At 44.4% G+C, this 12,168-nt stretch overlaps 1 protein-coding gene across 3 annotated transcripts in view; it reads left to right on the top strand.

Annotated features, from left to right (window-relative positions):
- Positions 1-12,168, top strand: part of LOC109897756 (MOB kinase activator 2-like) — a 99,896-nt gene that overhangs the window by 43,694 nt on the left and 44,034 nt on the right. The window contains exon 1 of one of the 3 annotated variants that reach the window (XM_020492301.2): positions 3,163-4,417. The exons of 1 other annotated variant lie outside the window; for it this stretch is intronic. In XM_020492301.2, coding sequence (XP_020347890.1) covers positions 4,380-4,417 — 38 coding nt within the window. In that variant the 5' untranslated portion in view covers positions 3,163-4,379. Of the gene's footprint in view, positions 1-3,162; positions 4,418-7,232; positions 7,637-12,168 lie in introns of those variants that run through there. One more of the 3 variants, XM_020492302.2, reaches the window with a different exon arrangement.

The raw sequence follows: 12,168 nt of genomic DNA, 5'->3' as shown, positions 1-12,168 counted from the left end.
GATGGGGAGAGGTCTGTCCGTAATAAAGAGATGCTCTGCTTTTTTTGACACCACACTCCACAAAGCAAGTCCTGTAGGCTCTAGTTTTATCTTCTCTTTATTATCATCCAGTCATATGGTCAAGTGCTGCTCAGAAAGACCTAGTTAAGCTGCAGCTGGCCCAGAACAGAGGGCCTCGTCTTGCTCTTCATTGTAGTCATTGTGCTAATATTAGTACTATGCATGCCAGTGTCTTTTGGTTAAGAGTTGAGGAAAGACTGACACACACTTACCCCACCAGACATGCCGTCTTTTCACAATCCCCAGGTCCAGAACAAATTCAAGGAAATGTACAGTATTATACAGTCGTTAATGCATGTTACTCCCTTCCATCTTATATAGTGCAAGTGAACAGCAAACCTGGTTTCAATTAACAAATACAGCAACACCTCATGGCACAACACCTCTCCAACATGTGACCTACATGTTGTGTGTATGTACTGACATGTATGTGTAACTGATAGATGCACACACACATGTAAATTGTCTTTGGTCTGTAATGTCTTTTTCGTTGTGTGTCTGACTCCAGTAAGACTAGCTGTCGCCATTGGCGTTGGCTAATGGGGAGCCTAATAAATCTAAATCAAATCCCCACATGATAGAGAAATGCTAACAGTAAAAACCAGACAATCTCTCCCTGAGGTAACACACACATATCTGATATAGAAACAGGAGTGGATTAGCCAGGGTGTGCGTGTGGGGTCAACTCAACCACAGGACAGCACTGCCCAATGTTACCTCTATGTCACTGTAATAATGTCAGCTACAGCTAACTGGCAAAATAAAGGAAACACCAACATAGTGTCTTTATGGCAGCCCCCTGCTCCTGTCTGATTCAGAGAGGTTGGTTTAAATGCGGAAGACACATTTCAGTTGAATGCATTCAGTTGTACAACTGACTAGGTATCCCCCTTTCCCTTTTAATAGGGCGTTGGGTCACCACAAGCCGCCAGAACAGCTTCAGTGTGCCTTGGCATAGATTCTACAAGTGTCTGAAGTTCTATTGGAGGGATGCTTTCTCAGTCTCCAGAATGTCCCATAATCGTTCAATTGGGTTGAGATCTGGTGACTGGGAAACACATACACCCTTTAAACCCCCATGCTCTCTTTAAAACCCCTCTTTCAAAGTCACTGAGATCTCTTCTAGTGATGGTAGGCAAAATAATGGACAACTTGGCATTTTTATACATGACGCTAAGCATGATAGGATGTTTTAATGGCTTAACTCAGGAACCACACCTGTGTGGAAGCACCTACTTTCAGTATACTTGTATCCTTCATTTACTCCTTTATTTTGGCTGTTACCTGTATACAGTGGGGCAAAAAAGTATTTAGTCAGCCACCAATTGTGCAAGTTCTCCCACTTAAAAAGATTAGAGAGGCCTGTAATTTTCATCATAGGTACATTTCAACTATGACAGACAAAATTTGAAAAATAAATCCAGAAAATCACATTGTAGGATTTTTTATGAATTTGCAAATTATGGTGGAAAATAAGTATTTGGTCAATAACAAAAGTTTATCTCAATATTTTGTTATATACCCTTTGTTGGCAATGACAGAGGTCAAATGTTTTCTGTAAGTCTTCACAAGACTCACACACTGTTGCTGGTATTTTGGCCCATTCCTCCATGCAGATCTCCTCTAGAGCAGTGATGTTTTGGGGCTGTTGCTGGGCAACACGGACTTTCAACTCCCTCCAAAGATTTTCTATGTGGTTGAGATCTGGAGACTGGCTAGGCCACTCCAGGACCTTGAAATGCTTCTTACGAAGCCACTCCTTCGTTGCCCGGGCGGTGTGTTTAGGATCATTGTCATGCTGAAAGACCCAGCCACGTTTCATCTTCAATGCCCTTGCTGATGGAAGAAGGTTTTCACTCAAAATCTCACGATACATGGCCCCATTCATTCTTTCCTTTACACGGATCAGTCGTCCTGGTCCCTTTGCAGAAAAACAGCCCCAAAGCATGATGTTTCCACCCCCATGCTTCACAGTAAGTATGGTGTTCTTTGGATGCAACTCAGCAATCTTTGTCCTCCAAACATGACGAGTTGAGCTTTTACCAAAAAGTTATATTTTGATTTCATCTGACCATATGACATTCTCCCAATCTTCTTCTGGATCATCCAAATGCTCTCTAGCAAACTTCAGACAGGCCTGGACATGTACTGGCTTAAGCAGGGGGACACGTCTGGCACTACAGGATTTGAGTCCCTGGCGGCGTAGTGTGTTACTGATGGTAGGCTTTGTTACTTTGGTCCCAGCTCTCTGCAGGTCATTCACTAGGTCCCCCCGTGTAGATCCGGGATTTTTGCTCACCGTTCTTGTGATCATTTTGACCCCACGGTGTGAGATCTTGCGTGGAGCCCCAGATCGAGGGAGATTATCAGTGGTCTTGTATGTCTTCCATTTCCTAATAATTGCTCCCACAGTTGATTTCTTCAAACCAAGCTGCTTACCTATTGCAGATTCAGTCTTCCCAGCCTGGTGCAGGTCTACAATTTTGTTTCTGGTGTCCTTTGTCAGCTCTTTGGTCTTGGCCATAGTGGAGTTTGGAGTGTGACTGTTTGAGGTTGTGGACAGGTGTCTTTTATACTGATAACAAGTTCAAACAGGTGCCATTAATACAGGTAACGAGTGGAGGACAGAGGAGCCTCTTAAAGAAGAAGTTACAGGTCTGTGAGAGCCAGAAATCTTGTTTGTAGGTGACCAAATACTTATTTTCCACCATAATTTGCAAATAAATTCATTAAAAATCCTACAATGTGATTTTCTGGATTTTTTTCTCTCACATTTTGTCTGTCATAGTTGAAGTGTACCTATGAAAATTACAGGCCTCATCTTTTTAAGTGGGAGAACTTGCACAATTGGTGGCTGACTAAATACTTTTTTGCCCCACTGTATGTCATTCATTGTCCCTTCTATGTCAAGGTAATATGATTACTAGGGCTGACCCCAATCAGTTGAATGTTTGGTCAATAGGCCGTTGGTCGACTAAGGTTATTTCTTTAGCCGAGCTGTAGCAAATATAAAGCACAGACGACTTTTGGTCAACCAAGATTTTTTTGTTGTTGTCAGGCGCAGCCCTGATTAGTGATTACTCATTTCACTTAGCACGTGATCAGTCTGAAGACTGGGCCAAGTCCTTACTCTGCACAAGAGGAGGCTGGTGGGAGGAGCTATAGGAGGACGGGCTTATTAATGGCTGGAACGTAATGAATGGAACGGTATCAAACACGTCGAATATAGGGAAACCACATGTTTGACTCCATTCCATGAATTCCACTCTAGCCATTACAATGAGCATGTCCTTCTATAGCTCTTCCCACCAGCCCCCTCTGCTCCACACACGTCTTGGCTCCGAAATGTTATGGATGGTGCTAGTTTACCAGTGGGCAAGATGGAGCAATGACCATTTTAGCTATCAAGTACTGCTCATAGGGACCTGTAGGTCTATTACCTTATGTTCTTAGGTCTGGAATCCGACTCTCTCTCTCACACACACACTTGAAGCTGTGGATTTAGCAGGCTTTAATGGCTCCTTAGTCTATTCTTAGCTTCAATCTGTCTCACAGTCCACACGCTGACAAGTGTTCGCTTGGTGTCTGTGTTCTGTCCTCTCCCTATAGCATACAGGAGGAAAATATAGCCTGCAAGATATAAAACGCACTTGAAACATGAAATGTTGCTTTCCCCCTCTGTATCCGTGGATCTGTCGGGCAAGGATGAATAATAGGCACTGTGAATCATTTTTCATGACTGGAAAGCAGATGGTGATGTATTTCTGAGTGTGCATTGATTGACAAAGGAGTCTATATTCGGTGGTAGAAGTAGGGAATATACTAATCATGCGAGTAATGTTAGATATTGATAGAGCTTTAGTAGATTGTACTACAATAGAAAAGCTTGACAGTTATTTTAAGTCAGTGACGTGTCTGATTTACTTAAGCGGGCTACTGAGTACACGAAGTAGGGGCATCATATCTAAAGAAACACTAGGTATCATTGCTCGGATTATTTTCCGACATCCTCACTGCTGCAATTGTAGCGATCTGAATGATGAGCTATCGTTCTTTTGTTTCATCTAAACATTTGTTTTGACATCCTTGCCCCCCGACTTGTAAACCCTGCCCAGCGGAAGCTGGGGGAACCGAACAGAGGGCGGAGGTTTGGAAGGAAGAATCGAGAGATATAGGGTAAAAGGAAGAGTGAGGTCTGCACGACAACTCCGTTTTTATTGTTCTCGTCTACATCCGTCAAAGGCACGGGCGTTTTCAGGTGCATCGAAAGCTGAACGTAATCAATTCTGGATTTCTTTATCCGATTCCTATCGTCCGGCATGAGGTTTAAACGGAACGGCTCCTATACATTGAATAGGTAAGTTACTTCATCCATTCACTACTCGAGTTAGGCTTCTTTCTATATTCGACACATATATACGTAAACAGTGCATTGTGAAGTTTTCCAGACGCAGTTGATCAATGTTTATTGTGTGACTTTAATGTCGTCGGTATGATCAGATGCTTGTGTCGTGATTGTGACTCTTCGAGCATTTCTATTGTTGAATTGAAACGTGGTTATGATACGCACGCTGTATGGATGCAGCTGATGGAAGTAGTTGCTCTCACTCACAACCCGTTTCACTGAAAACTCACTGATCATGGTTACAACGACTATTTATCTATTGCATCGGTTGCCACGCCAATGAAAATACGCGTTTAAAACATTTGAGGGTTCGTGAACGGCAGACTTGACGTGGTTGACGTTCGCATAATGGTTTGATGATGTCAATCTTAAACTAATTTTCTGGCCCCAGACCCTTGCCATTGTGATGCCGACGTGTATTGGGTGGCGCGCAGTTTGAGCTGTGTGTAAACCCCCCCCCCAACTTACTTTCTCAATTCAATTAAATTCAAAGGGCTTTATTGGCATGGAAAACATGTTTACATTGCCAAAGCAAGTATTTATTACACTTGTTTCTCTCTCCTCCCTCCCTCCCTTCTCCACCCCCTTTCCTGCCATCTCCCCCTGGCACCCTATACCCACTGGCCTTGTTATCAGCCACAGGCCCTTCCACTACTCACACAAACTGTATCACACCGACCCAGAGGAGAGAATGCTTCAGTTCGGCTAGCTGAACGAGTGTGCTCACATACTCGCTTAAGACCTTACCTTGAAAAATGAGAAAAGCTGCAATAGTACTGTTTGTCCATTTTGAGATGCCGTAGCCAGTATACACTTCCTCAAAATAGTCAGTTAATCTAAGATACCTCAAATCTGTCATTAATTGCAACGTTTTTGCCAGGGAGATCTTAATCACACAGTTTTACATGTTTGGTGCAGTATTTATCCATTTAAAACAATGGCGTGTTCCCGACTTGTTTCTCGTTGAATGACAACACTTAATTTAAGAATCCCTACTGTTGACCAATCCCTGCCTCCTCAATCAAGGGGTGTGTGAGAGAGGGAGCGAGAGAGGGAAGGAAAGGTGGGTGTTTGGTCACATTGTTTCCCTCAATCAGGTACTGTGAAGGTAGGTGTAATTCAAAGCGAGGCAGTAGCAGCAGAGGCCCTTGGTGACAGGCAGCTAGGGATGAAGAAAGGGGGGAGGGATATGACATCATTGGCTGTTAAAGTGCTTTGCTGTGCTACTGCGGCACCTCTCCCATCTTTCATCTGATAAAGAACAGAACAGAGAGGAGGAAGAGGAACACAGAGGAGGGAAGGGGTGGGGAAGTGTTGTGCATAAGGGTGGGGAAGTGTTGTGCATAAGGATGAGTCGTTTCTCGTTGAATGACAACAGGCACTTCATTGAAGAATCCCTACTGTTGAACAATCGCAGACGAGGGGGCATAGACTTTGGCTACTGACTTCGGCTTGACTCGAGAAGAATATGTGCCCGAACAGCTGTAAAAAAAAAAAAAAACTTACCGAAGTCCAAAATGAACAAACTGTTTCATCTGGAAAGCATGTGGACACCTTAAGACTTGCTTGGGTCGTGTGTGTTTGTCAGGAAGAGATTAGTGTCGCCTTTTAACGAGTTGGTAACTAAATCACAACACAACTCCAGGCTACTTCTAAACCAATATGGCCTTATGGAGGTGAATCTCTTTGTCTCACTCTACACACACACACACACACACACACTTTTCACACTCACCCAATGGGGCACTGCAGTCTGGAGAGAGATGGAAAAAGTCAGAAATAATGAGAGTGAAAGAAGGAAAGGGTGAGCTAGAGAAGGAGGGAGAAGTGGAGTGTCCTTCATCTTGTATGCCTGCACTGACTGTCACAGAGCTCTTCTGTGATTGGCTGCAATCTTGGGGGGGTGTTCTAGCCACTCACTTTCTGCCTATGCATCAATGAGGGGATTAGATTCATCTGGCCCAGGTTTTGCACCAGGTGAAAGTTAATTGGGTGTGTTTTGAACCCTGGCGTGAGCGAGGTGCCGCGTTCCAAGCCCACGTCAAAGTCGCCTCAAAGCAAAAGTGCCATAATTAAGGTTGTGGAGTAATGAGTGGGATTATGTATTTTCACAGGCAGAAGTGATCACTTTTGATAATGCTTTATCTGCCTTTTCAATGAAAAGAATGAAAATTGTAACATATTTTTGGGAAAATAAATGTTTATTTCTGGATGATACACGTGCTGCCTTGTTGACAACATGACTGAGCAGCACAGATTACTGTTCCATTTGAGAAGGGCGCTCCTTCCTCAACACTTTTGCCTGTTCACATCACGGGCCATGGACAAGAGCCTAGCATATTCTAATCCACCCTATGTGGAAGAATGACAGGTGAACGTGTGTGTCCAAATTGTTCTGGTCCCTCTGTTCATTTGCCATTAGCTTTTCTTTTGCAACACCTGGCACCATCTCTCAGTTTCAACAGGCAGGTTCTGTTTTTCAGTACAGGCTATGGGCCAGCTAACAGAGGTGTATCACTCAATAACCAGCCAATCTCAAATCAGCCAATTTGTTTTGGGCGTGTGTGGTCAAGTGTGTTTACTCCTTGTTTGGGATATACAGATGGCAGAGATTTTTGCTAGAGCCCAGACCCTTCCTGTGTGCCTCTCTCTCTTACTCTCTCTCTCCCGCAGTCCACCCTGTCCTACCCAGCAGTCAGCAGTTTGTTTATGCGAGTCTGTTTGCCAAGCTAATCTTCCCTCCTTTCAAGTGGGAGCCAGCCAGAGAAAGGGGGAGCGAGGGATGGAGAGGGAAGGAAAGAGGCAGGCAGCAGTAGTTCTAGCGAGAAAGAGAGAGGAAGACACTTTGAACGGGCTCCAAGTTGCTGTGAGAGGTTGTCTGTAACGTGCTGTGGACATTCATCAGTGGTGGCCTGTTTGCTGATTGGACCGCTAAGAGTGTGTGTGTGTGGACGCAGTTCGTGAGCAGCCAGTTACCGCGGTGTATGTGAGGGAGAGAGAGAAAACGGGAGGTGCTATTCTGGAGCTGTGTGCTCGGATAGAGCCCCCCCTTCACCTGTAGAAGGAGTGAGGGAAGAGTGAAAGACCTGGGTGGGACCCTCACAGACCTGCCACTGTCTCTAATACCAGCTGGATGGGGGTCCTGGTCTGCTGTGACTGCTTCTTCTATAGGTAATTAGCTACTCTTGTTCTGCTCACCCCTTTATCTCTCTCTCCGTCTTGCGCTCTCTTTCTATATGGCTCTCTCGCTGTTGGTTGTTATTCCTGGTTGTGTTGATGTAACGTTTTGTTTTAATTTTGGTGCTGTACTCCCTCTCCCTGCCTCTCTGTGGCTGAAACTTCTCTGTAGCTTTGTGTTTCTGATTTTGCGGTGTGGTTTGAAGGAGACGATGTAGCGACACAGATTTGGCTTTAGTAAGACCAAGGAGAAGGGAGCAAGCTAATTGTGGCAGAATGGTACCGATCCAGAGCCATGTAGTGATATAGCCTCCGTGAGTTAGGAGTCAAGGCTGGTTAGAGGAGGAATGGCACTGGGCCAGAGACTAAGGTATGCCCAGGTTTAAGGCTGGTTAGAGGAGGAATGGCATGCAGCCAGCCCAACCTCCCGTCCACTGCCCTGCTGGCCGGTCGGATGGTCTCGTCTGTTTGTTTGTACACTCAGTCAATGTGTTCCTTCCCAAGACCTTTTTGTTTGGTACAGGAGAGCAGTGAGGTAGTCTGCTAGCTAGACTTTGACCTTTTTATACAGTTAAAGGGGTCCTAGTTTTGGGAGGGGAAAAAGTTGTTTACTTTTCTTGCTTAGTTAGCATGGTTACTTGAGCCATGTTAGCTAGCTTAGTAAAAGCATAGCATGGTTACCTGGGCCACGTTCAGTTTTGGACAAAGATCTGGTATCAGCTCAGCTTCTCTAAATCACAACCTGAACCACTCGGGAGAACATACAACAGACCTTGTAGCAGCGTCTAGAAGCAACTTTACACTACTCCTACCTGCTCTTGAGGGTTCAGAGGGTGTTGTCGACCCAGCATCATGCTACCAGATGAGTGAGTTAAATCAGGCAGACTGGGTGGATGGCCCCCCCCTCCCCCTCATATGTAGTTGTAGAACTCACTTTAGCTGCACTACGGAGATATATAAACATCAGCTCGTTATGGAGGGTTTAATGGTAAGGACCAAACAGTTTCAAACACATGCACACTAGGGCTGAACGATATTGCCATAATATCATATCACTATATTTTTCGTATTTGAGTTTTTTAAATAATTGAAGTTATAAATATACTTGACCCTAGGGTGGCACCACATACATTCTAATTGTTTTTAATGGGGCTTTGTCCATTCTGAATGTTGTATACTGTTCAATGAAACTTCAACCAAAAGATGGAATAAAGTGACCACTTTGAATATGTGTTTGACATGACAACGAATGAAAAGGCCTGGGAGGAGTTATTGTGACAAGGTAGGAACCAAAGGTTTGGTCCATGTTTCCCAGTGGACCCTAATTAATGTTACATTACATGTTTTCTCTTACTGTAGCTAAAATATTCATGCTTTGCTTATTCCACTTTGATTTAAAATATATAGTTGCACAAACATGCTGATCTTCACCAGCACTGCTATCAGGCTGTATTAGCTAGCTAGCTAGCTAGCTAGCTAGCTAGCTAGCTAGCTACTTTTGCTCTAAGTACATTTAGCTAGCTAGCTGGCAAGCCGGTTAACTAGCGATTAGCATTATTGGCTAAAACTATTTATTTTATCCAGAACTTGCTATGAAAAGGAAAAACTAGCAGTTTGCAAACAGGAATTCTATAACGCTCAGAGATTTATATTTAATCGTTGTCCCAAAACCAGCAGCATTGACCATGCAGATTGTTATTACAGATGGTTGTTGTGACTCGTGGTTAGACAAAAACTGCTTTCGTTGAGTGGCGGGGCTTGGTGCATGTGGAAAGAGAGTGGGAGACAGAGGACTCAAGTAGAAAATGGAGTAAACTATATAAAAAAGTAAATTTCTTCACACGGCAGAGAGGGTAACACATTTAACAAACCAAACATTGAAATGCCGCTATACAAGGTAACGTCAAAACATAAACCGGTCCGTGCATCAATACCGGTATATAGTCAAATACGGTATACCGCCCAGACCTAACACACTCACACTTGTAAACCTGAATCGGATTAGACCATCAGACCCTCTGTGCCATTCAGAACTCTGTTTACATTCGCTCCCTCCACCTAGCTAGCGTGAAGAACAGCCTGCCCTTTGTATTTCTGTTCACATGTGTGTCCAAACACATGACTGTGTGTGTGTGCGTACGTCTATAGGTAAAACACACACCGTAGCTTTGTGAAAGCACAGCCCAGTTCCAGAAACTGTAGTTTTTCTTTACAGGGCAATTATCACCAGTCCTGAGGCGGGACTTGGCTCCTGTGCTGAAGCCTAATTGGGTGACCGATCAGTTCTATTTCTGGCACTACTTCCTGTCTACCTTGGCACCTCTGTCAGCCACTCAGGGGGTTTGGTGTTGTCGTGGGTTTGATTGATGAGTGTTGGTTTTGGAAACACTCACATGGACAAGGTCCTTGTTGACTTTAGCCACAGTCTAATCCCAACTCTCGGACAGAAATGGCTGAAAACTAAAGTAGCATTGTGTGCTCTGCTTTCTGCTCTGACCACAAAAGTTTCACTGTCTTACATTTTCAGCCCGCGTCATGATGATTTTCCTGCTTGTTTGAACCGTGTGTTTGTCCTGTGGTTTGCCCTTCTCTCAGATTAGCTTCCTGTCAGTCTGGGTTTAAAACAGGTGCTTGCCAGATGATCACTGTAAGGGTGAGACACAGAGAGGATAGATTGAGAAGGGAATGTGTTATAAGCAGCAAGTGAACTGAAGCATGTTTTTGCTGTATTGGACAGACACAGCTCCACAGAGAAGAGTAGTCAGATTCTCAGTGAGTTGTAGCCTATTTTAACCTTCGCCTTGGCTTTAGGTCTGTATGATGGTAGAACAGTTGATGCCCTGTTTGACCTAAACACACACACACAGTCATTAACCTGGGCCCTCCTCACATGACTGATATAACACTGGATCAGTGTGATTGGAGGCCAGGCTAACATAATGCAGAGGAAACGGTACACTTCAATTAGCCCTTAGCCCTATACACCACGGTTCATTCATATGTAGGCCTATCTGTATCTGACGCCTACCTGCTTTGGAGCTTAAGCCTAGCGGTTCCTCTGTCTGTTATCAGCTGGAGGTCAAGAGCAGGGCAGTCATTAGTGATGATGGGGGGGGGGGGTGTCGATAGTTACATATCCCAATATTATTATTTATTTTTAGTCATTTTTATTTTTACTGTCGGTAGCGTTAGCTAGCGCTAGTCGGCTGTACCTGTATAAAAACTGGAGTATTTGTCATCCTATAGCTTGTTCTCCATCTTTATAAATAGTGAGCCAACGTGTTTTCAGAACTTTTTCTTCATGCTCTGTCTCTCTGGAGCAGATGTACAGTGAGCAATATGTTTGCAACATAAAATCAAAATGACATCCAAGTAACGAATCGCAATACATGAAGAATTGTGAAAATTGCAATACATTGTTTCTGCACCTAAGTGTCATAATAATATCGTATCGTGAGGTCCCTGGCAATTTCCAGACCTAACGGTCATCTCTCTAAGGTTGTAGAGAGGGGGAGTGGCAGACTGTAATAAAACATGAGATGAAGATGCTGTTTTATAACATGTTTTTGCTTCTCAGGATTTGAGTGTCTGTGTTTTGGTGATGCGGAAATGTAGTGTTGTCCTGTCACTGTGTTGTTGCCGCAGAGGGTGACTAGTGACTACAGCTTGGAACATTCAGGACCTGAGGCTCTAGACACCAGAATAATGGTCTCTGAGAATGTGTCTGTGTGTTTGTACCATGTGTCTGTCATTAGGCAGGTAGCCTTGTGGTTTGAGCATTGGGCCAGTAACCGGAAGGTTGCAAGTTCAAACCCCCGAGCTGACAAGGTACAAATCTGTCATTCTGCCCCTGAACAGGCAGTTAACCCACTGTTCCTAGGCCGTCATTGAAAATAAGAATTTGTTCTTCACTGACTTGCCTAGTTAAATAAAGGTTAAATATTATTAGATATTTAAAATCTTTGGCAGGCCTGGCCCATTCTACAGTGCTGTGACAGAGCTCAACAAGGGCTGTGTTCTCCTAAACCAATCCTTTCCCATCCCTGGTCCTCCAGTACCTGTCTAGACTGGAGTAACCTAGAGCAGTGTTTCCCAACCCTGGTCCTCCAGTACCTGTCTAGACTGGAGTAACCTAGAGCAGTGTTTCCCAACCCTGGTCCTCTGGTACCTGTCTGGACTGGAGTAGCCTAGAGCAGTGTTTCCCAACCCTGGTCCTCCAGTACCTGTCTAGACTGGAGTAACCTAGAGCAGTGTTTCCCAACCTTGGTCCTCCAGTACCTGTCTAGACTGGAGTAACCTAGAGCAGTGTTTCCCAACCCTGGTCCTCCAGTACCTGTCTAGACTGGAGTAACCTAGAGCAGTGTTTCCCAACCCTGGTCCTCCAGTACAGGTCTAGACTGGAGTAACCTAGAGCAGTGTTTCTCAACCCTGGTCCTCCAGTACCTGTCTAGACTGGAGTAGCCTAGAGCAGTGTTTCCCAACCCTGGTCTTCCAGTACCCCAACAATACACCCGTTTCATTATAGC

Source organism: Oncorhynchus kisutch, linkage group LG10, assembly GCF_002021735.2.
Source record: "Oncorhynchus kisutch isolate 150728-3 linkage group LG10, Okis_V2, whole genome shotgun sequence".
NCBI classification, from domain to species: domain Eukaryota; kingdom Metazoa; phylum Chordata; class Actinopteri; order Salmoniformes; family Salmonidae; genus Oncorhynchus; species Oncorhynchus kisutch.
The sequence above is the reverse complement of the archived record's forward strand: the minus strand, read 5'-3'. Positions and strand labels throughout refer to the sequence as shown.